This window comes from Cheilinus undulatus, linkage group 10 (assembly GCF_018320785.1).
Source record: "Cheilinus undulatus linkage group 10, ASM1832078v1, whole genome shotgun sequence".
Lineage (NCBI taxonomy): Eukaryota > Metazoa > Chordata > Actinopteri > Labriformes > Labridae > Cheilinus > Cheilinus undulatus.
Genome location: NC_054874.1, coordinates 20,130,500 through 20,156,814, shown reverse-complemented (window position 1 = coordinate 20,156,814; position 26,315 = coordinate 20,130,500). Strand labels below are relative to the sequence as shown.

The window sequence follows — 26,315 nt, the reverse complement described above, 5'->3', positions numbered from 1 at the left end:
GCTAAACGCACATTTAAATTGCATTCAACCAACTAGTCTAAAAGGGAGAACATACATAGAAAAGAGTCGTATTCATCACAGGGTTATTGTGCCTGCAAGTATGATGTGAGCCTGATGTACTCTGTAGAGAATGGCTAACATTAGCAGCTAGCTCTGCCAGCCTTCGTTCCTCTTTGCAGATTAATACCGTGCTTTGATATGTGGCCTCTTTTCATTCAGTTAAGTAGTTTTAGTACAACCATTGACTGCGTACATACCACTTTATTTCATTTTCTACTTTAAAAAACACCGTCATACTATGCTGTTCCTACTATGCTAACTGCTAAGCTTCTCATGTTTATGTCCGGCGAAGTGGCCAATAACAGTGGCCTCTATTGGCGGGAGGCTTAATTACAGTTTAAAAGAAGCATTTCAAGCCTGTGTTTATAAAAGATGATACATAACTAGTTTGACCAACTTGTAAATCTTGCGCCGGCTAATTTGATACATGAATTTAACTGTTTAACCACACGCATCCTTAGCTAAAACGCCCTCAGTGTCAGTTTTGTCACAGGGCTCTCAACTGAAAATAGTTGAAGTTTTGGAACAGTGTCATGCTCATCAGTGTCACTTCTCTCTCACAAACTAATCAAAATCAAGAAGGGGCGGGACTTCTAATGTCAGCTTTGTCAACAGTGTTTTCTGATCTTTTCAAAAGTGTAGTTTCCAGGTCTACAGCTGCTGCTATTGCCAGATTTCTTTGCATTTTTTGATGTTTTCATATTTTTATCTTATGGAATAAAAGAAAATATTAGAGATTTAGTATGTGTGGCATATTTCTATATTGTGCAGGTCTTCTTTATGGATACATCTGTTGTTATAACCTTTGTTTTGTTTTTATTCCTGAGTGTCTAATTTTTTAGCTAAGAGGAATTTAAGGATATAAATGTGTACATTTCTTATTGTTTTGAAATCAAAAATGTGAAAAAGATAACATTTAACCCTTGCTTTGTCTTTACAGATTGGTTACTGGAACGAATACACACGATTTGTAAATATTATGGACCTGCAGGTCTCCAACGACTCCTCAGTGGAAAATCGAACGATTGTGGTCACTACTATTATGGTACACTTTCCATGCAGTTTTAAATGTTTCACGTATTCTGCCACTCAAGGTCATGGTGTTGATTCCAATGAGTGATACATTCTGTCCTGGGCGGGTAGAACCACATCTTTTTTGTGTTGCTTTCCATCCACTCACTACATGTTGAAACAGTCGATCCCTAACGGGGGAGTGTTTCAACTGTATCCGTGTGGGTGTCAAAGCATTTTGATTTTCCATACTTCAGTGGCCTGTCGTAGCAGTGACATCACAATAATGGTATAAATGATATTATGGTTAACTCCATCAATTATAAAACGCATACGTAAGTAGACCTGTCTGTCCTCATCAAGTAAATGTTCACTGACACTCGGGATAGACTGGCCGAAGAATGACTAGAGGATCATACTGCAATGGTTGCACAAGCTGGGCAAAGCAAAATAAGCAGTGTTGGAGGAGGGATACAAAAGGCTGGTTATCTCCTCTCCAATCTATTTTGTATTGCTCCTACATGTGTTCTGTGTTGAAGTATAACTTCCAGGCAGTTACTGAGGAAACATAATACTCCTAGACCATAAGAGAGGCAACAACATACCTCACATTTATTGATTTTTAAACAGACTTACACATCTAAATGTTTCAGGCAATTGGATAGCGTCCATTGCAAATGTATTATAGCATTATAATTACCTGATGCAGCTGTATACTCTGCAAAGAATATAATAAGAGAAGCATAATGAGGATCTTTCTGCACAGTTAGTTTTCATTTGTATTCCAAGGCGTGATCCAGCATCACTCAATATCAAGAGGAAACGTTTAACATGTTGAGATGAGAAGTACAGTCAGGAGGTAAACACGTGTTAACAGGAGGGAAAACACTCAGCGGATTGGAGGTGAGGGGATACGTTCAGCACAGAACAAACAAACCATTGCTCTCCTACTTGCACTCTAATTGTATGTGGCTGTAATGACAATGCCTGCTCTCCTGAGCGGTCCTATTGTTTGTTAATGATGATGTGCTCAGTAAGAGAAAAGACGAGCTGCACCGGAAAAAGGAGAGGGAAACTAGCACGCTCCTGCTCTCCTTATGTAATTATTTTATTTATGGAGAATCTTTTTTCTTTCTTTTGCATTTGTTTGGTAGGGAATAACAGCTCTCTACTCTTTTTTTTCTACCCTGGAATGAAGCAGCCTTTAATTGCGCATTGGTGCTTGAGAAACTCTGGGCACTATCTGATCCCTCTCCTGTCACTGGCATTTACTTATGACACCCATCCTCCCATTCCCATCCCCACCCACCTCTGAGCTGACCCACACCTTGCTCACCAATGACTCCCAACCCTGTTAAAACTCATTCCGGCCTCCTGTCTTTCTCCTACAAACGTTAAAAACTTTGCTCTCCCTCGGCTTTACCCTTCATTTTTCGTGCTGCAAAGTTGCACCCTTTGGCTCTGATGGGTTGGGTGCATTGGTGCTTGGTGTCTGCTGGCTGCCATGCTTGATGAAAGCAGTGCGACCTCATGATCTCGCTGCTGTTATCAGTGTTTCTGTGTGCATTCACAGGGCGTCATCTGCATGACTGCATGGATGTGATCACTGCAGCTTATAATGTTTTTAATCTCTTCGGGTGTATGCTCATGTGGGAGTGTGTGTGAAAGAGCGCACGGGCACATGTAGAGCATGTTAGCATATGTGTAGCTGAATGTGTGTGCCAGGGCATGGGGGTGAATAAACCAGCGTGTGTTTGAATCAACAGGAAGCTCCTTATGTGATGTACAAGAAAAATTATATGCATCTGGAGGGGAATGAAAGATATGAAGGCTACTGCGTCGATTTAGCATCTGAGATTGCCAAACATGTTGGAATTAAGTACAAACTGTCTATAGTAATGGATGGGAAGTACGGAGCCCGAGACCCCGAGACCAAGACGTGGAACGGGATGGTGGGTGAACTGGTCTATGGGGTGAGTACTGGGAGCCTCGATTTCGCTGATTACATGACAGTTTGCAAGGAACTTCAACATGAGAGGAGATCTCATTTTTCTGTCTTAAGGTTATCACCAACCCGATATGAGCTCATCAGCTTTTGCCCAAGTTCAAAGTCTAAAGCTGTCTGTCTCAGCTGTGAGTGAATCTGTCGAATGCAGCCTCAAGCATTTGGGGGAGGGGGTTGGTGATCATCTTGAGACGGAGAAAATGAAATCATTTCTCAGTGCTGTTCATTGCAATTAATCCTTCTTTGCTTAGCCTAGAAAACTCTCTCTCTCTTACAGTCCAAACAGAGGTAGGTACATGAAAACAATGAGTCCATATGGCAAACATACTGTAATCACTTTGATGAATGAAAGATTGTACGCCTTTGAAGTGATTGTGTAATTATGTTCAATGTTTGATGTGTATGATGAATATGCCACGTTGTAAATTCACAGCTGAGAAAATCGGCCTTAGAATCAACAGCTCAGTGGGGGCTTGCGGTTTTGAAACAACAAGATCCATATGTGTGGTGCTCTATGAATGTTGAAGCGCTCACATTAGGGAAGGGTCACGCCATGTTTTACATCTGATGGAGTGCTGCGCTCTATGGTGGTCCTGAAGGTCATCTATAATAACATTTCAATGAAACAAAAAAATACTTAATAAAATGCAAAAATAAACATTTAAAAAATTGGAAACTATACAAAGAATTGAGGAAGAATGAAACATTTTATGAAATACAGGAAATCAATGAATTTATTGTTAATTCTTTGTGCTAAGTTAAGCATCCTGCTAAATGTAATGGCAGTTACTGTGGTGGCCTGAAAGTGCTTTACAAAATTACAAAGTTTAAAATACTTTTATGAAACTTCTAACAAATTTACAAAGTCCAATATTGAATGACAAAGTCTGAAACACTTTTACAAAGCTTAAAACAAGTTACATTAACAAAAACATTTTTTCATTTCATAAAACAAATTTACATCAGTAAAACACAAATGATAAACAAATGTACATTTTACTAAATACATGCACAAAAAACTTGAAATAAAGTTTATTAACAAAAATGTCTTTTACATTTCATAAAACAAATTTACATTAGCAAAACTAAAATGAAGAAAAAATTTAAAATTTTACAAATAAACTGACAGAAACTCCAAGACTAAATTACAAAGTCTGGAACATTTTTTATAAAACCTGAAACAATTCTACAAAGTCTGATACAAAATCAGTCCGAAACACCTTCACAAAACTTGAAACAAATTTACAAAGTTGGATACAAAATCCCATCTGAAACACAATTACAAAACTTTAATGAAATGACTTGGTCCAATACAAATTTACAAAGTCTGAAAATTGAAGAAAACGTGCAACAAATTTACAATGTCTGGACAAAATGACAGTCTTAAACACTTTAACAAAGCTATAAATAAATTTCATCAACAAAAATATTTTAACATTTCATTAAGCAAATGTACTGTCTTGAAACAGATTTAAAAAGTCTAATATAAAATTTAGAAAGCCTGAAACACTTTTCCAAAGCTTAAAACAAATTACATTAACAAAAACATTTTATTTTACATAAAACAAATTTACATTAGCAAAACGAAGATAATGAAACAAATTTATATTGTACAAAACAAATTTACTAGTCTAAAAGTCTAAAACATTTGACAATACTTTGAAAAATTCTGCAAAGTCTGATACAAAACTTCGAAGTCTGAAATACTTTTACAAAACTTTTAAGAAATTACAAATTCCATAACAAAATTACAAAGTCTAAAAAAACTTGCAGAACTTGAAATAAGTAAAGAATTTCTGATATAAATTACAACGTCTGAAACACTTTTTAAAACTTGAAACAAATTTGCATTAAGAAAACATTTTAACATTTCTTCAAACTATTTTATATTAAAACAACACACTTTTACAAATGAGAAAACACTTACACTTACAAAGTCTGAAACTCTTTAATAAATCTTGAAAGTTGCTCACTTCCGGCATTAAGTGCATATCCTCTTTGTTAGATATTGGTTGTTAATTTCTTCCAACAGTTGTTAAAATTGTAAATTTGTAAATTTATTATTTTAAATTCATTTTTCCGAAGTTGTAATTTTCTATCGGATTTTTTGCATATTTGTTTTGTATATATATATATTTTTTTTTTTGTAAAAATGTTTTGCTTGATGTAAATTTGTGTCAAGCTTTGTAAAAATGTTTCAGACTTTGTCATTCTGTAGGCTTTTGCACTTCCAGGCCACCGTAGAACTCAGGCTCTCGAGCACTCCTTAATGATGCCCGCCATCCTATTCTCTTCCCCCCTTACCTTTCTTCCCACAATCATTGAACAGGGGGGGCAAATACAAAATGCATGAGGGTTAGGTCTCCTCATCTGTTCAATTTCCCAACTATCAGCCTGAGAGATTGCTCAGTTTGATGCGTTACCGCCACCAAATTATCTTTCAAATGGGAAAAGTCCACTCCCAGCAGATGGAAGGTGGAAAAATATCCCCATCGCATCGCTTGTCAAGTCTTTCCAAGCTTGTAATTTTACAGCAGGTGGGCCGAGACTAATAGTTTTGTACATTTTGACCTTTTGACCAGTAAATTAATTTGATTTTAGTTGTCTTTTAAAGGTTAGGCCCGAGGCTGCGCTTTATTGCTTTGTTTCCCTCGCCATTGATTGAGTGCTGCTTACGCGTGCACCAGGATTAAATGGTTATAGCCCTCCACATTGTTGTGTTGACAGGCTAAAGAAAACAGTCATGTTTATTGGGTCTATTTGTGTCACACCCAGTTTGACCTTGTAAGAAACACTTTCAGCCTCGTGCCGCTTCAAACCAATCTTTTTTTTCCTCCATTTCGACATAAAAAAGAGACAATACAAAGAATTGTCCTTCACGGAGCGCCTGCTTTGAAGAGGAGCAGTTATTTAATTAATCACACACGCGAGCTGCAGTAACACTGTCTAATGTGATTAATTATTTTCTTCTGCCTTTACAAAGAATCCCATTGTGATTTCGAAAAAGGGCAGCACCACCTCCATGGCTGTGTTTTGATAGCATAATGTGATTGAAGCTGCAGAGCAAAGGGAGGAAGATAAAGAGAAACAGCTTGGAAAATCAGGCAAATAAAGCTAACACCAGAGAAAAACTCGGTTTGGGAAATCCAGCCAACTGAAAGCCACGTGAAAAAGTTGGCTGCTCTTTTGTGTACAGCAACCTTTTTCACAGTAGATTCTGCAGTTTCAATTGCAGACATTTTAATGACAAATTCACACTTGTTATAAAGACGTCAGACAAGTCTCTACTTTCTTTCATTATGCAATTTTAATGAAACAGCTCAATTATTGAAACAGCCAGAGTCTTGGAGCAAAATGGGGTATAAAATTGCCTCTTTTAAGGGATTGTACAATTGAAAAGTTTTCCGCCTCAGTTGTCTCCTTGGGTCCTGATTAAGGAAGCATTTGGTAGAACATGACTCAAACACCCATCTGCCGGATGTGGATGTTTTCCAAGCTGTCTCTCTTTAAGTCTTGCAGCAGCATCGGGAGCTTTTACTCCTTCCTCACCTCTCAGTGTGGTTGAATTTCTGATTCACGAAGCCTGAAATTACTTTGCAGAGATCCCAGGTTATAACAGATCCTGTTGTGCATGCTTTTCAGCCTGCTTTATTTCCTTAAATTATGCATAAAATGTGATAACAATGTTTTTATCTGCCTGTCCAGCTCCAGTCATTCACACATTTAAAGCGACCAGGTCATGACTAACGCTCGCTGTGCATGTCCCTGTTTCCAGAGAGCAGATATAGCTGTTGCACCTCTCACCATTACTCTGGTTCGAGAGGAGGTGATAGACTTTTCCAAGCCCTTTATGAGCTTGGGCATCTCCATTATGATAAAGAAGCCACAAAAGTCCAAGCCTGGTGTGTTCTCCTTCCTGGATCCGCTGGCCTATGAGATCTGGATGTGTATAGTGTTTGCCTATATTGGGGTGAGCGTGGTCCTGTTCCTGGTCAGTCGTTTCAGTCCATACGAGTGGAACCTGGAAGAACAGGACGAGACCAAAGACCCTCAGACGCCTCCTGATCCGCCCAATGACTTTGGCATCTTCAATTCCCTCTGGTTCTCACTGGGGGCTTTCATGCAGCAAGGCTGTGACATCTCCCCAAGGTGGGTCAGCTCCAGTAGCACTACTAGTGGACACCAAAGAACAGAAATTAACTGCATGAATTTTAAGCTGCAGGTGATGGGATGTACTCTTAATAAGTACAATTTTCCTTTCCTTTAGGTGCTCATTAATCAACGCTAAGCCTATTTCGTATTTATTGCAGCTATTATGTGTATAATTGAGTTTGTCAGTTTCCGCACTGAAACTATCATCACCAAAATGGTTTAATCAATACTTTCTCCAGGCTATGAACTGAACTTTGACCGTGTTTGAGAGCCAATTAAAGACTTAGAATGGAGCCCATTTAAACAACATGTTCTACTCTCCTCTGGAAATGTGCTGTAAAAAATGTGTCGCAGTATCAGGTTGATTTACACAAGAATTCTGATGACTGATTAAATTAGGTACATTGAACACAAGTGGTAGATCTCAGCATGCTGATAGGCACCACATGCCACTGTGTAATTACACTCCGTGTTTCCCTGTCATCAACCCCCCTCTCACAGGTCTCTATCAGGGCGCATCGTTGGCGGCGTGTGGTGGTTCTTCACCCTCATCATCATCTCCTCCTACACAGCCAACCTGGCTGCCTTCCTCACAGTGGAGAGGATGGTCTCTCCTATAGAAAGTGCCGAAGACTTAGCCAAGCAGACAGAGATAGCATACGGCACTCTGGACTCAGGCTCCACAAAGGAGTTTTTTAGGGTGAGTAGAAGAGGAGCACCTTACAAATCAGTCTGGGTTAACTTTGCTCTTAGCTTAAATGGCAAAACATGCCGAGGACCATGTTTGCACTCAGGCTCACTTCATCATAAATACTACTTTGTGCAAATGTCCTTGGTAAACTCCTCCTTGCAGCTTCTCCATTTTGTACCTTCAGTGCGGCTCTCTTGACCCGCGCAAGATTGCTCCAAATGAGGCATGTTGACAGAGAAGCAGTTCTTGAACTCTGATGACACCGACGTGAAATTTATGCGGCAGTACTGCGGCGTGCAACCTTGAGGCACCGGGGCTGTCAGCAGAAAGTGTGATAACAACATCGAAGACTCAGAGGTGATAAAAACAGGAGGCTAATCAAAGCAGCCACATCAGGCTGAAACTTTGAAGGGTCAGCTCATGAAATATAATTAGCCAGCCGGCCATGGCTGGCAAATTGGACCTGATGAAGAAGAGCCCTGCAGGTCAAACAGCGCGGTCTGAAAGACAGTTCAGATGGAATAAGCAATATGTCTGTCGGCGTGAGGGACTTGCCTGGCAATTAAGCTATAAATTAACTAAAATCTGAAGCAAGAGTGTATTAGTATCTGAAAGGCAGCCACATGCTCTCTATGCTGGAGTTAAAGAGCGCTGTATATCTTAAAGGAGATCCACCTTCTGCTGATACATTCATAGATGTCTTGGCTTGTGGCGCAGCAGCTTTGGCAGTCCAATCCTTTGCATTTGCAGAGCAATAAGTAGAAAAGGAATTAATGAAATAGCACTCTATCTCTCTCTCTGTGATGACGAGAAGGCAATATGACAGTCTTTTATCTTACGCTCCCTCATTACTCATCAGCAGGAGAGGAACAATTCATATGTTTCACAGCTGCAGCCTGTTGGCAGAAAGAGCTATTCATTTGTATTACCCCTGGGTTGGATTGTTCAGAACAACAAATGCTAAATCAAATCCATGTTTTTAATGACAAAAGGACAAGATAGAGTCTCTAGACTTCAAAGGGTTTTGTTTAAAGCTGCACACTCTGAAGAAGGTATATCCTAGGAAACACGGCCCGTCATACACGACAGCAACACTTTATTCTCTGTATTCAGCCTGTCATTACTGCACCTTTCATCAGGAAAGAGGATGTGGTGTATATACAGTATCTGTATTTGTGCTGCTGATACGATGGATGCCAATTACAGATTAGGTTTCCAGGACTGCCTCCAGTAAGAAAATCCAAGAGGTGGTCGCACTTTTCCTGTCCTCTGCATAATGAGTGTCCTAGTTACATCCCCTAAGTCTTCAAATTGGAAATGACATGTGTGAACTGCCATTTCAAGAGATTTTTAATTAAAGCTGCACTGGGCTGACAAGCCCAAAAACACACTGATTAATAGGAGTTAAAGTTCTATTTCAGATCTGTTTCTGTGGAAATACATTCAGGCCTAATTAGACGCATACGGCATCAACCAGCTGGAAATTTTAAATCAAGTGTGATGGTTCAAACGAGGCATATGTCATCATCTCTGCCACCCCTCGAAAACTTTAAATATTTAATGATTTCACCTGGTTTATCTTACAGAGCTGCCTGAGCAAACTTAGTTACACTTCCCTCCAAAAGTATTGGAGCAGTGAGGCCAATTCTTTATTTTTGCTCTTTACTGAAAACATCAAAAATGTATATGGGACAAGAGATCAACATTTTGGCTTTTATTTCCAGGTACTGACATTTGGATCTGACACACAACTTAAAAGATAGCTTTATTTGTAAAGTACACACTCATTTTTTATGTGAGCAAAAGTATTGGAACAAATAGCGATCAAATTGCATGCTCTATAGGGTTCAAGTCTGGAGATTGACTTGGCCAGTCTAAAACCTTCCTCTTCTTGCCCCTGATGAACTTCTTTGTTGTTTTGCCAGTGTGTTTTGGGTCATTATCTTGCTGCATGATGAAGGATCTCCCAATCAGTTTGGTTGCATCTTTCCTTAAATTGTCAGACAAAATGTTTCAGTGGACTTCTGAGTTCATTTCTACGACCATCGTGTTACATCATCAATGAAGATTAATTAGCCCATTCCAGTAGAAGCCATGCGAGCCCAAGTCATGACATTACCTCCACTGTGTTTCACAGATGAGCCTGTATGTTTGGGATCATGAGCAGATCATTTCTCCAAATTTCAGCCTTTCCATCACTTTGGTAAAGGTCCGTCTTTGACTCGTTGTCCATAAAACTTTGTCCCAGAATTTTTGAGGGTGGTCTCTGCACTTTTTGGCAAATTCCAGCATGGCCTTCCTGTTCTTCTTGCCAATGATTGGTTTGCATCTTCTAGTGTAGCCTCTGTACTTTGTTCATGAAGTCTTCTGCCAACAGTACATAGTAATACCTTCACGCCTGCCCTCTGGAGGTTGTTGCTGATGTCACTAACAGTTGTTTTAGGGTCTTTCTTTACAGCTCTCACAATATATCTGTCGTCAACTAATGATGATGTTTTCCTCAGTCTACCTGCTCAGCAGCTATTACTGACTACACCAGTGGTTTCTTTCTTCTCTAGGACATTCCAGATGGTTGTGCTGGCTATGGCCAGTGTTTGTGCAATGGCTCTGATTGATTTTCCATCTTCTCTCATTGCTTGTTTTTCATCCATAGACAGCTTTCTGGTTTTTATGTTGTTTACACCTCTCAACTATAAATGCAGTCTGCACAGGCAAACCCCAAATCTGAAACTGAGCGTAGACATTCAGCTCTATTTATTATCAATGTAATAGGACACACCTGGCAACAAAACATACCTGCCAGTAGCATGTTCCAATACTTTTGCTCACATGAAAAATGGGTGGGTTCACACAGAAGGTGCTATTTTCTAAGTTGTGCATCAGATCCAGAAGTAAAGACCTGGAAATAAAAGCTGAAATGTTGAGCTGAAAGCTGACACACTTTTGGAGGAGAGTGTATGTTTTACAATATGGACATGCTAACTTTCCAAGCAGAAATAAAGACACCGTGCAATGAGTTTGGCTAAAGAAATTATTTTGCCCGTTTTCATGTTTTTAAGTCATCTCACCTTCCTCTGTGGTATAAGGTTGACTTTTTATGCAGCTACTTGTGAACTGACAGTGTGGACTTATTACCTGACAGCAACACTTTTCACTTTACCCCAAGTGTCTTCATTTGCAGTGGAAGTGAGAAGAAGCTGTAGAGAACATTTTTAAAAAGAAGAAGAGTCAGAGTAGATCCCCCTGAAAGTCTCCCTTCTGCTTCTCACAACCAAGTAGGACAGCTGGCCTGGGAGCGTGTCGACGTGCCCACTGAGAGCCTGAGTGGCTCTAGGCGCTTGGCAGGGCGACTCAGCCGACACTTGGCTCCTCTTCCCTCAGACTACCCTGACTGTTTGGGTGCATTCTGCTCCTCTGTCTGTCTGTTTTACCTTGAGACAACGCTGGGTAGCTTCAAGCTTTGTGCCGCTCTCCCTGAACATGGCAGCTGTCGTGATCTGCAGCACCAGTGTGGTTTGTTTTGTTATTTCAACTCCTTCACAGACCTGTTTGAGTATTTATATTTGGGGGTGATGAGTGAAAATGATGAGTTGGGCCATCAGGGCCGTGTTTATCCTCTTGATGAGGATTTTATCCCATCAAACGGCTTGGCTCACTTACGTTTAGAAATTTACGTTGAAGGAGATGCCGGGTGATGATAATGGCTGAGATGATAAAATGGACTGATGTGGCTGTTTAATTATGTGTAAAGACCAGGGTGAGACCATCAAAGACAACCACACTGCGGTCCCATCATGCACCTCATTAAACAGCGTAACAATGAAAGAATGATAATTGCACAGAGAAATGAGACACAGCACTGTTTTTGGTTCTCCTCAAAAGATAATACATTACCCATGGAAAACATCATGCATCTTGCTGATGTGCAGGTGTGCGGAAGGCGGGAGCAACAGCTTGAGTTCACTCACCAAAGCATATTCCTAAGCATGAAAATCAATTTCACGTCTCAGCTATTGTGGCATGGACACTATAGCTTCATCATGGTCCAGCACAGTGATTAATATGTAGCTTTTTTATGCAGAGCAGAGTTACATAAAGATATTTATGCAAGAAATCTTTAGGTCGCCCTGCAATCATATGCAGCACATTGTTCCACAATTCCCCCGGCTCTTGTCACTATGTGGTTCAGTTCAGCGCTGAGTGAAGGGGAGGCTCCTATAAAGATTAGAGGCTGTTTGCATAAAAGAGAAAGCTGACAAAAGCGATGATAGACTAAAGCAAGATAGTCGCAACCTCAGAGGGAATGTGCTGTCCTCGGAGGGCCTTGTCGAACTTCAGATGAGCAGCAACAGAAGGCACGGGAGCAGCTATTGGAGTCCAGCTACAGGCATCAAAGACGAGTGTTTGGTATGCAGGGCGCAGCATGTGCCACTTCAATGACAAAGTACTCCCCCAGAGCTTCAACTTTCATTTCTGCATAGTTAAGATACAGGTAGGCCTGACTTATGGGGAATTGGAGGGAAAGTGGTGATGTCCACCAAGTAAGGGGAGGGTTAAGAAGAAGAGGATGCAGTGCCTATGTGTTTGGAGATGGTTTTTAGGTATATAAGTGGCAAAGCAACAGGATAACCAAAGCAGCCTGTGACAGCAAGTAAAATAAGAAACATGCTGCAGGCCGAGGGGTTAGTGGACAGAGGCATGGAAATACTGCACGGCTCTGGATCAATACAGATTAAGAGGTTGTCTAAAATGAAGAGGGCAGTTTCTTTGACTTTGACTTCTTTTGACTTTAACAACATTGTTGAAGACTTTTAGAAAAACAAGATCTTTTAATATGCAGATGTACTTGATTTTTAATTATTCAGTGCATCACAGAGGAGTCTAAAGGCTTTCACTTTTTTGGTAAAAACTATACATCTCAGCCTAGTGAAGGAAAAAATGCATTTACAGTGCATTCAGAAAGTATTCAGACCCCCTTCAGTTTTTCATTTAGCTGATGTTGCAGCCTGATGCTACAGTCGAAAAAAAAATTTACTCTTATTAGTCTACACTCATCATGATAATTGAAAACTGAATTTTACAAATGTTTGAAAATTTATCAAATGTAAAAATCTGAAATATCACATTGACATTAATATTCAAAATTCAAGTGACCAAGAACCCTATGCTCATAAAAATCCCAAATATTTTCCCAGAACATTATTTTTCTAAGGTAATAGAATGATTTTTTAGTTTTAAATTAACAGTATTCAATCACTTAAAATATCTTTTGTAATTGTACTTGAATTATTTAAAAATTAGAGTTCCCCAGAATGCCTTTGGGCATTAGACACATTTGCACCATGAGTGAAGTTACTGACTCAGTTAGGGAAGTCCTGTCTATGGGGAGCAATCACAATACGGTATGGATGTCATACTAAATATGATGGAAGAGGGCTTACTGGTTCAGTGTGCACCTTTCAGTTATCTTCACTTGCAGTCACTTAAGTTGGCTGACTCTGAGTGTTATAAATGTCCAAGATTAAAATATGTGATAGAAATAAGGGAAAATTGCAGTGGATGAAGAATATAAAGCTTTAAGAAAAATAGTTCAACATGTTGTTTTGGCTTGGATTTAAACAGAATATTTGCATGTTAGAAGTTTCAACTGTGTAGTTTAACTGAAAAAAAGTTAAGTTAATCCAACATAAATGTTCAAGTAAAATTGAATTGATTTAACTTTAAAGCAAATACATTTGACTCAGAGGAACTGTGTTGGTAAAACTTGTTAATTTGAGTTGGGAAAAACTTAATTCAGTTGTGTGGTACCACTTTAAGTCATTTTTAAGTTCATCCAGCTATTCTCCTTTTCAGTGCATTACATAATGTACTACTCACTTTGTTGGCTTTAGGCTAACCCATCATGGAATTTGTCCTTGTTGCAGACAGAGAGCAGAGGAGAGAGACTGCAATTTGCAAAAAGGGTCTTCATTATTGTCCGTTTTTGCTTATGTTACCTTTCACAGCTATTAACTGTGCATATAATTTTGCTATATGATCAGTGCCCTTTCTATTGTTCAGGCAGGAAATCAAAGTTAACCCAATCAACCGCTCTTAGGTCTTGAGATGTCATTTTTGTTGCCATGGTAAGAAAAAGGATATATATATATATATACACATATGTGAACAATTTTTATAAGAATTTTATTTTATTTTATTACCAGAGTTGTGTTAAGGTGGGGGCTGCATGGCGGTGCAGCAGTTAGCACTGTTGCATCACAGCAAGAAGGTCCCTGGTTCGCTTCCCGGTCAGGGCCTTTCTGTGCAAAGTTTGCATGTTCTCCTTGTGCATGCTTGGTTTCTCCCTGGTTACTCCAGCTTCCTCCCACCACCAAAAACAATTGGTAATGATAAACTGGCCGTTGGTGTGTATGTGAGCGTGCCTGGTTGTCTGTCTCTCTACGTCAGCCCTGCGATTGACTGGCGACCAGTCCAGGGTGTACCCCGCCTCTCGCCCAATGACATCTGGGATAGGCTCCATCCCCTCCGTGACCCCCAATGGGATAAGCGGTAAAGAAAATGGATGGATGAATGTATTTAGGGGTCAGATTCTGCTATCATGACAGTTGATATTTTGTTACATTTGTGTTTTCAGTTTGTTTCTGCTGCCCACCATTGGCCAGAAAAAAAATCACCCATCAAAAAATGACAGTTCTACATCTCCTCTGCCCCTATGAATTTAATGCACAAAGGCTTCCCTGTTCTAAACAATAAGATAGATGTCAGATAGCTATTATTGCCATCCCCTGCCTTTAAGTAACCTCATTATTATGTGCATGCATTAGCGCAGCCGAGTGCTGCTTTGTTTATGTGATTCAGACGTGGTGATATGAAGGCCTCTCTGCCACCAGTTTTCCCCTGGCTTCTCTCTTTTGCTGAAGGCAAGTCCTGTTCCCTTTATTCTTCATCTTAGGTCAACAGTTTAGATAAACAGAGCAGAGTTTTTCTCAATCTCTGTTATAAGAAAGAAGGAAAGTAACAGCTTCAGACAGATTCACAGGAGGAACACCTACACAGATGATGTAACTGTGTCGCTTAGGTAGGAGGACTGGCTGAGATCCACTGTTTAGGTACTTCATTATAAACAGGGCTACATCATAAATGCTGTCAGCTAATATGAAGATATTTAAGAGGAGTATTGAGGGCCAAAGGCTTTCTGTATTTGCTATCAAATGGAGCCACTCCCTGTTAGGTCATTCAGAATATAGTAGAATCTTCTAATAAGGCCATTATATGGTGTGAAGGAGATCCACATGTATAAAGCTGTATTTATGGCAGTATTTAATTGCTCAACAAAGTGTCTGTTCATTGATGATGGACTTGTGCAGCCATTATTGCATAATTGAATTTTAAATGACCATCATAGACTGGAACGTGAATGATTATATTTTAAAGGAGATCAGAGACCTCCAATGCACTTTGGTGTGTTAATGTGGAGTGTGTGTGTGCATGTGTGCGCTTGTTTTCTTCGAGTATGCATATTTGTATGCCAGCAGTCAATAATCAAATATGTCTCCTCCACTGCTGGGCTTTCTCACTGTGCCTTGTTGTTTTTTCTTCTCTCTATCAGAATCCCCCTTAAGCATCTGGCTGCTGACTTTAGTTACGAAGGAATCGGCCTATTTAGGTTTTGGTTGCACTCCGTCTCCGCTCTGATATTGATGAATTGACTTCATAAAGCACTGAGGCAGCACACTCTGTCGTCAGTAATCAATGACCAGATCCATTCTTTTCTCTTCATTTGAGTAGGTGTCTGGAGCTTTCCCACCACCGAGCAGATGAGCCCCCGAGTCTTGGGGGGAAATTGTCCTCTAAACTAGTGTCCTTTCCATGAGGTCTGACACTTGCAAATTGGATACATTTAATAAGATAGTCAACAAAAATGTCACATCCAAGTCTGACTGTCCTCCCCCATCTCTCCTATCCATTGTATTAGCATTAAAATAAAATAGCTGTTGTCCCAACCTCAAGGCTTTTTATCTGAGTGCAGCACATTCATCATGCAGACTTTTAATTTGTGCTAGGTTGCTGTCTCATCTCATCTCACCCTCAGCCTGATGCTCTGTGACAGATGCCCACAAACAAATTGTATATGCCTACATGACGCCAGTAAAGCACTTTCACTGGGTCAAGGTTAAGGCTTTTGTTTATTAATAGAAGTGCATTAGGGATGGATTTGCTTTTATAAAGGGGCCTTTTACCATTTAGGACAGTGATGAGTCTGCGTACTTATTAGTATGTTTGGCCATGTCTTTCCACACAGCTCTGAATTTATAAGCAGTCACCCAAGTGCACTTCAAATAAAACTTTAAACAACAGAGCTTTATAGCATAAGATCTCTACTTTTAGTAGTTTTCCTGGATGTCAGCCACAACGGCTCTTTATGCTGATTCCTGTAAAGTCGTATGTGTAAAACTCAAAAACAAAAAGAAGATTTAAGGATCTTAATGAGCATATCCAGCCAATTTAGCAAGCTGTCCACTGATGATAACATATCATCAGTGTACCAAAAAAGCTTAATCTGATTCTATTTATTTATCTATTCTTTGATTAGTCCACTGGTTTGGTTTAGTAGAATAAGCTACAACTGTTCTTGAGTGAAGTGGAACATCATGTATAGTGCCTATGAAAACTATTCAACCCTCTGGATGTTTTATCCTTTTATTTACAGTGCTTGACAAATTTATTAGACCACCTGTCATATTTGCCTCAGAGACCATCCAGCATCATGAAGTGCTTTAATGCGGACTCTTTCATTTTCAGTGAGCTCTCCACAGTTTACCATTTTGAACGGGAATGAGGGATTTCAAACTGAATTCACCCAAATTTGAGCCGGCTCAAATTTCAACCACAAAAACTCATTTTTCCATTCAGGAATTCAAGTAAATAACTATAAATTGATGTATTAATCAAGAAATATGAATGCGCTTTACTAGTTTTTCTTTTTTTTTTTTTTGTAATCAGTAAATTTGAAAATTCATGGATAACAATAATAATTCTATTTTAGCATTAAAAATATCATTTGGGTTAAAGAGCTTCGACATATTGGTGTATTAACCATTGCAGAAACATAAAAAATGATTTTGGTAATTACCAATGCTGTTAATTTAGGACAGCTTTGGCATAAACCTTACTTTGGTTAGGGTCAGGGTGGTCTAATAAATTTGTCAAGCACTGTATATTATAAATCCATCATGGTCAATATAATTAGGCTTTTTTTACAAAAGAAAACCCCTCTTTAATGTCAAAGTGAAAATAGTTTTCAACAAAGTAATGTCAACTGAATATAAATAAGTAATTTAAATTTAGTGACTGCATACATTTTCACCCCCTTTGAAGTGACTGACCTAATTCAACAGAGGATCAGCCAATTGGTGCTAGTAGTCTCATAATTTGTGAAACAGGGATCACATGAGTGTGATGAATGTGTCTCAAGTGATTGTATAAAGATATCTTTGTCTGGAAAGTCCATTAGCTACTGGTTAATCAGTATTCCTGGCTGCCATTACACCATGAAGACAAAAGAACACCCTAAGCAACTCAGAGAAACTGTTACTGAAAAGTATAAGTCAGGGGATGGATACATAAACAAATCCAAGGCACTGAACATCCCCCTGAGTTCAGTTAAATCCATCATCAAGAAATGAAAGGAATATGGCCCATGTGTAAATCTGCCTAGATCAGGCTGTCCTTACAAACTGAGTGACTGCAAGAAGGAGACTATTTAGAGAGGCCACCAAGACATCTTTGACTACTCAAAAGGAGTTACAAGCTTTAGTAGCTGAGATGGGAGAGACTCTACATAAATCAACTGTTGCCCCCCGTTCTTCACCAGTAGAAGCCTTTTCAGAGAGTGGCAAAGCCACAGTTAAAGAAAAATCATATTAAATCTATACTAGAGTTTGGCAAAAGGCATTTGGGAGACTGTATGGTCAAGTGGAAAAAAGTTCTTTCGTCTGATGAGACCAAATTGGTGCTTTTTGGCCACCATGCAAGATGCTTTGTTACTGCACATCACCACAAAAACAGGGGTGGTAGCATCATGCTGTGGGGATGCTTCTCAGCATCTGGCCCTGGAAGGTTTGTTTAGATAGAGAATAAAATCAATGCGGCAAAATATAGGAAAATCCTGGGGGACAATCTTATTCAGTCTGCAAGAGAACTACAGCTAGGGAGAACTTTTTTTTTTTTCCAGCAAGACAGTCACCCAGAGCATAGAGCAAAAGCTACACAGAAATTGTTGACTGGACATTAAAGGGCTGTTCGCCCAATCCCGGTGTAACCTGACAGAGCTTGAGCAGTTTTGCAGATAAGAATAGAACAAAATTGCAGAGTCCAGATGTGTAAGCCTGGCTGAGACCTATCCACACAGACTCAGTGCTGTGATTTCAGCCAAAGGTGCATCTACTAAATATTGATTGAAGGGGGTGAATATTTATGCCCTCACTCATATTACATGACACATTTCTATTTAATTGACATTGTTTTGTAGAGATCTGTTTTCAGTTTGACATTGAAGACTCTTTTTTGGTCATAAAAGGCAAATTATATTGACTGTGATAGATTCATAATATTAATTAAAGGGTTAAACATCCAATGGGTGAACAGTTTTTATTTGTTAGCATTGCCTTTATAAGTACGTTTGTGCACTACTACTATTGTTAAGCTCTGGTTTTCTTGAGGCCACATAAGCGTGACTAAAAATGTCAAATTTAAAGCTTCATCAGCCATACTTTCTCATCCAGCTCTTCAGCGAAGCAGAATTTGCTATGGTTATTTTTTGCTAAAAGTGTTAAATTATTTACTTCTGCATGTTAGCATCCTAGCATTGTCTTTGTCAACGTGAATTCTGGAAATTGGATGTAATTTGTGTTTGGACCATCTTTATGAGCATGTTAGCATGTTTAGCTTCAAGCTGATGCTGATGCCACAGGGCTGCTTCTGAAGTCTCTTAGTCTTGTTGCTTCATGAGTGACATTAACCTTAATAAAAACAATAAAGTGTATGATCATTCCCTTTTAAGTGTGTGTTTTAATCAGCTTCAATTAAAATATTACTGTAGCTAAACTGAGGACACATGGCCTTGTGAGGTAAACAAACACCACAGGGAAGTATCTCTGACAGATGTTGGTGTATCAGTCGCTTGTTCATACTCCATGCTCACAGCAGATATTTTGATTCAGTTGTCTCTGGAGAGCCAATCCAACTGCTCAGTCTTTCTCTGGCCTTCACTAAAAGACAGAAAATTTTTCATGTGGGTTCCCGTCTGTGGTAGCCTACACACAGTGCCACTCGGGAACTGGCTCATCACTGCTTGGACTGGGATCTGTTCAGAGTGTGAAATGTCGATGCCAAAATAAATCCAGCGGCATTGAATAATTTAATTGATGCTTATTATAGATAGCGCTCAACTCCCACAGATTTTACAGGCTCACTAAGCCTGACCTCAGGCGCTTGAAAAATGCTCATCTGTGTCACTTTGTGATGGGTTGTCTTGTGTCTGTGTAACCCGCTTTTTGTGCTCTCCTCCTGCTTCGTATGCACACTGCCTCCGAGTCAAAGTGGAGATGTTACATTGAGGGTTGTTGAAATGAATGACTGTAATAAGTTTACAAGTTAGATAAGAAGCAAAGGCTCAAATTCACTAACACATGCAAAACATTTTTCAAATTTTTGAGTCAAGTGTCACCACCTGAAATTCACTGATAAAAAAGTCTACAAAAGTCTACAAAAGTGAATTTGACCCTCAAGAAAATCTATGTTAAGGATAAATGCTCAAAGGAAAAATGGATTTTGTAAATTCTTGTACTTCATGATCTTGTAAAAGTCCACCATCTTTATTTCCTGGAAGTATTTAAAGATATCACACCGCCTTTTTCCTGAGATGTCTATAAATACTTCACCGTGCAAGTTTAAATGAGTGATCATTAAGCACAAAAATCCAGCAAATTCCATTCATGGAGTGTGATTTTCTGAATTCTAAACTATTCCTTCTTTTCTCCCTGCACAGCGATCCAAAATAGCAGTGTATGAGAAGATGTGGTCATACATGAAATCCGCGGAACCCTCAGTGTTTGTTAAGACCACACCTGATGGCGTAGCCCGGGTACGAAAGTCAAAGGGCAAGTTCGCCTTTCTCCTCGAGTCCACCATGAACGAGTACATCGAGCAGCGGAAGCCGTGCGACACCATGAAAGTGGGCGGGAACCTCGACTCGAAAGGCTACGGTGTGGCGACGCCCAAAGGCTCAGCATTAAGGTGGGTGGAATAATATAACAATATTGTCCATGTTGTTATAGTATTCCACCTACCCTGATGTCCCCCTGTTGTCATTTTCTTCTCTTCTTCCTCTTCTTCTTCTTGTTTTGTTTTATGAACATCAAGGTAATGGTATTATGTCTTTCTATGAAAAAGGATGAAAAGGTTTAAGTGTGTCAGTCTTTTTATATATGTGATAAGAAATGCTAGTTTCTACCACAGGGAATCAAATCCAGATAATAAGGCTAAAGCTAAGAGTCATTTCATATTTGTCTCTCTTATTGTTGCTTTTCTCTCTCCTTCGATCTCTCCTTCTGTCCCGTATGCTGTCCTACCTGACTGTTGTGTTGTCACTTTTAATTTAACAGTTCAATGGTTTTTCAATTTAGCCTTTAAAAGCTGCGCTGTCACTTGTGACGAATGTTAATTGCATGATGTTTGTTGTTGTTACTTTTCTTCTCAATGACAAGTGTCCCCATCCCGCACACTTCAGTTCTAAACTACGTAACCCTTCATGCCACCTTTTTCCAAGATTTAACACTGTCTTTTTACCTTATAGTATAAGCCTTTCTTATCTCTCCACATTCCTGAAATTCTTAAACAATTTGTCCTTTCCTAGACCATTCTGATTAACAGTACTCTGACCCCCTGCTTTGACAGTGGTAGTCTCTCTACCATTATTATTATGATGCTTAGAACAACTCTTAACTTTGCATTAGATTTCTCACGGACCTGTGCATTTTCTTACAAGTTATGTTTTATCGTTTCAAGAAATGCTGTTAACCTGGCAGTTTTAAAACTGAATGAGCAAGGCCTCTTGGACAAATTGAAAAACAAATGGTGGTACGACAAGGGAGAGTGCGGCAGCGGGGGAGGTGACTCCAAGGTCAGCCTCGATGTCACCACAATCGGGTACCATAGTTCAGAGTAATCGGCAAGGCTGTTACATCAACCCATCCATAACCAAACCAAATGTCCGCCCCATACAACCTGGCTGCTGCCCCATGGCAGACGACCAAATACACTGCTGGTGTGATCAGACAGATTAACAGCTCAGATCCAACCAAGGATTGTTTGCTTACCCTATAGAAAATTAAATAGCAGGGATGTAGAGGCTGATATGTTTGGACATCTAGCAAATAAGGATGTAATGATTTCTCACAACACAGTTAAAATGAAGATATGGGCAATTTAAATCAATTTTACAAAAAATTAATTGTCTACACTTTTAAACTAAAAGAATTTGCAGATTTTATTACCATCTCCACAACCTGAAAATTAAAATATAAAAAGCAAATACGATATTTTGCATTTTAATCATCTTAGCATTAAAAAAAACATTATCCCCAAATTGTAGCATGACAGGTTTCATACCATGAGCCCAGTGTATCTTTAAATCTCTGGTAGCACATAAGAATGAATCCAGGACTTATTGCAGTTATGAATACTTCTTAAAGTCCCCATAAGATGGTTTTATCGCAGACCACTGCGCTCTGAACCACCAGACCAAATTTAAGTCATGAAAAGTTTATTAAATTAAGCTTCAAAATCATGAAAAAAGAGGCAGTAAAACCTCCTCTCGGATGGTGTGGGCATGTCGGTTGAATGAGCTGAAGCCATGCCCACTCATGAGAAATACGATCCTCTCAGATTTATAAAAAAAAAAAAAAAAAAAAAAAAAGATGCTTCTGATCAGAGTGTAGCTGCCTGGCTCTGTGCCAGAGAGCAGGATTAAATTTACTGTTTTCTGGCACAATTCTCTCTATTATGATGCTTTTAATGACCCGTGGGCCACCGTGGCTGATAGATTTGAGAAATTTACCTCACAATAAACAAAAACAGCATGTAACTTGCTGTTCACTCTCAGTGAAGGCAGTAGCATTGTTTTCACATATTCACAGCAACCTAATATCTAGTTTGTAAAGACACAAAGTTTGGATTTCACTTTACTGGGACTTTAAGTCAAAGGAAATGCTCTTCTAAATAGCAAGGCTCTCAGTGGATGTGGCTGCCCTGCAGTTGTGAAAGGCTGAGCTTTATTTCTTTACCTTTACACATATGTAGGGCGGATCACTGTGTCTAATTTAGAGGGAAACTTTTCAAGTTTGCAGACAATAAACTGTTTTACATTAAAAAAGCCGTCCCTCCTGAAGGTGAAGTTTGCTAATCCTGTTTAATACGTAGCTTTTCAGCACTTCACCGCACTGAGGTGACTCTGTGCCCATGATACTGGCCCAGAACTGATGAGCTCTAAAGCCAACAGGATAAATTCTACTTAACGGAAAACAAATAAATAAAAATTATTCAGAATACATGCTCAGCTGAGGCCGACAGGAAAGCAAGGGGAACAGCGGCGTCTTGAGGGGACTAAGCATTGCAGGCAAACGTGAGAATTCTAATTAAACTACAGACTTATGATTTCTTTTGAATGACTCATCTGATGAACTACTTTTGCTTTGAGTTCTTTCCCTGACCCATTAATAACCCAGCTGTGAACCTTCTGACCATCAGATTACTCCCTCCTCTTCTTTGTTTAAGTGATGGATGACTTTATTCCCATTATGGAGGCTAATGGTGTAATGTGTGACTCCCTCCTCGACCATGACAGCTCAGTGTAATGTTACTTAGATTATGTGTCATGAAGCATTGTGCTATTGTTATTAGACCAGCTATTAGGCTGTAAAGGAGATCCATTCCTCACAATGCAGGCCAATTTATGGACAAATGATGTCGTCATATGTGACGATAAAGGTTAGATAATGGTTAAATTACACATTAACATAGATCAAATAATTTCCTGTGTCTTACTTTTGACCTTAGAGTCACATTTTTGATGTTTGCATTGCTAACGTTGCTATGTCCTGTAGTCACTGAGCTCAGCGGCCCTCCCTGTGCCACTGAGCACCATTTGAAAGCATCTTTCTCTTGTGCTGTCTTCGCACTGTAACCATGCACAGGTATGTACTGTTTCTCTGTTTCCTGGCTGGTTTTGGCTCCAGGACTGTTCAGAAAGGCTGGTTAGCTGGATTAAAGCAGCCCACAGAGCCCTTCTCCAAACAGTGCATCGCTTATGCCCCATCCTGCATACATGCACCGCCATGTTCAAAACATACATGAGAGGATGCACATAACCATGCACAACGCTGCATTCACACTCACTCACAGTCAACACTACTCTTCTCTGGCCTCAGGCATAACAGCACAGCCTTGATTGAGTTTCAGACACAGAGCATGTTACAGGGTAATTGCATTGTTAATCAATGTCTCTTCTGAGCCAAGACAATGGTCTGCTCTTCACAGTCCGCTTCTCCAGATTGGCTATGAGGGATATACAGTGGTGTAATCTTCTTTCAGTGCATTATGCATTGCATGGATCGCCTCTGGGGACATTGTTCCCAGGGAGTAGTCAGGTCACTCATTAATCGATGCACTATTTTTCTTTGCTTTTCTTTTTTTTTCTCAGTAACACAAAAGGATTGATCGGGATCCAGACACTCTCCTATTAAGGCCTGAAAATTAGATCTTTTTCCAGCTTTAGTTCCATCTTTTTACCCTGAAGTAATTAAGTGCAATGTAATATTAAATTACATTCAGTATTTTGACATCATGATATCAAACCACAGAAATCAGATGCGTCAAACATTAGATTATGCAGCTACAGGCGAATATGAGAGGAATTACTTCACTGATACTTTTGAGCTACATCCTGCAGCTCTGTGCAATTTTGGTAGGGACACACTTCATCTGACACTAATCTGGGGTAATTGGAAGATAAGGTTTTTCATAGCGATACGTCCGGATAGAACACGTAAGAATTAATTAAGCTGACACTTTTGGGCATAGCTGCCTGGATATGAAATTGGTTGTAATACCTCCAGAATTGATCCTTGTCAAGCTTGTGACAGTACTTGTTATAGGATTTAGCTGATCAGGACTTTCCACAGATGTATGACATTGTAAGTGTATGGAAAAAAGGAGCTAGACAGGTCTGAAAGCATGCCCTCCATACAATAAAAATGTGAGGTACCAATTAAGAGGGCATCCTGGGGTCCTTCTTGTGGAAATTTTGAGCATCCAATACTGAATTCCCTGAATGTCATGAATTTTACAGCAATAATTTCTCACAGTGGGTAATTGTTTACAAAAATGCCACCAAGCATGAAGCTCACATGTAGGGATGCAACAATTACAGATTTTGATGGCATGTCTATAGTCTGAGAAATAATTTGGTCTTAAAATTATCAGGATTATTTTGCATTAATTCAGATATGAAATCTAATGAGCATTTTATAGAAATCCAAATGTTTTTTACTTCCTTTTTTAAACAGTTAATGAAATCAATTATCCAGTATAAAATAATAATAAATGACAAAAAGTCCATCTCTTCTTTTGAATTGGAAGCACTGTTCATAAAGATAACTGTTTTTTTATTTAAGCAATTTATTAATACAACTAACTTTAGCCAGGCTGCCCTGCATTACTTTGTTAGACAAGCATGAATTTCAGTTTAAGTACTGTATTTACAGTTTTTTTAAAGTGCTGTTTAACAGGGTCTGTAGGGATCAGTCTACACCAGGTTGTGGGAAACATAAAAATATTACCTTGCTAATTGTAGTCAGTCACTGGCAGAATAAGTGCAACCATGGGGAGGAAGCACAGAAAACGCTTCTGTTTTTAGCAGATCTTCATGGCACATGTGCACATTATTGCTGCCTCCATTAACATCTGCACAAAGGTTTATTGGTCAATGATAATTTTCATAGATCCAGGAATTACAAGAGTGTGGTTTGGTTGGTTTCACCTGCAGAGTAGCTCATGAACAGTCTCCGGTCTCGCACACTTATTCGTTTGTTCCCATCCTGTATATTTTACAAGAAAGAACACTCAACATTTCAGTTAAAAAAGTGTAAATTTATATAAAAAGGTTAAAAAGTTGTAAATGTTGACATTATAAACTTAAAAATGTACATTTTTATCAAAGTCATACATTTACGACATTGTAACTTGAAAGCAGTGGTTGGATAACCCCAGTTTACAGACATGTCTCTTGTCAGTCCAGGTGATAATGATAATGTGATGATTCTGGGCTTAAAGCACCAGAAGTTCCTTGCTGCTCAGTTCTATTTAGAATTTTCATTCGATCAGGCTCTCAACTTCAGGACTTGGGCCAGGAAAATAGCTTCATATAGCATGATGTTCTTCCACCCAATCGGCTTTTTTCAAAGGTTCAGCCTACGTAAATTCCTGACTTCAGAGTAAAAAGTTTTAGTATTTTTTCGAGAAATGTACCACTTTTTTAATTTGATAACAATTTTGATTTTTTTCTTTAAAAATTAATGGATCTTCTGGAATTTTTTCCTTTAAAGAGTGGCTCCAATATGCCATCATAATAAAGGATAGTTTATACACAGATGTTTTGGCAAGAACAAGTGTGTGTAGGCTTATTTAGATAGAATTTTGTCAATGAAAACAATCAAAATTGATGATTAATTTTTCCAACAGGGTCCAGGGAGGGCTCAAGTTTTCTTAGATATGAGTAGGGGGTCCCTAAGGACAAAAAGGTTGGGAAGCTCTACACTGATGTGTGCGTTGTGCATCATCATGGTGGTGTTTCTCTCAGACCTGACAGCAGAGAGCAGAAGAGCAGGAGACAGAGCTGCACCAGCAATTTAAACTGCCTTAACCTCTCATTTCAATTTAAAAAACAAAATGGGAAATTAACTGCATTAAACTACAGAAGTTCTGGGATTAATCATGATTTTAAAAATTAAATCCTTTGACAGCTGTAACAAATATCTACCTACCATGATGCACAGAAATGTACTCACATTACAGAGACACTACCTGCATTTGGCACTGGGCTGATGAGTTTCTCCAACATGTGGACTCACAGGCACACAATATCAGCACCAATTCAAAGAAATGTGTAATACATTGAAGCTAGTTATAAGCAAAACTGGAACAAAAAATTCAATTCACATGCAGGTAGTGACTTGCCAGACCGAACAGTTAAATGTTGTGTTGAGAATTGTTGCATCCCTATTTTCTACATCACATTAAACGCCAAACTGTAACAATTTTTTACCAATCAGCTTAACG

General features: G+C 39.2%; 1 protein-coding gene across 1 annotated transcript in view; it reads left to right on the top strand.

The window, feature by feature from the left end:
* Positions 1-26,315, top strand: part of LOC121516351 (glutamate receptor 3) — a 152,759-nt gene that overhangs the window by 116,305 nt on the left and 10,139 nt on the right. The window contains exons 9-14 of the mRNA XM_041797597.1: positions 1,001-1,105; positions 2,838-3,044; positions 6,852-7,225; positions 7,730-7,928; positions 19,969-20,216; positions 20,988-21,102. Of these exons, the coding sequence (XP_041653531.1) occupies positions 1,001-1,105; positions 2,838-3,044; positions 6,852-7,225; positions 7,730-7,928; positions 19,969-20,216; positions 20,988-21,102 (1,248 nt within the window). The remainder of the gene's footprint in view (positions 1-1,000; positions 1,106-2,837; positions 3,045-6,851; positions 7,226-7,729; positions 7,929-19,968; positions 20,217-20,987; positions 21,103-26,315) is intronic.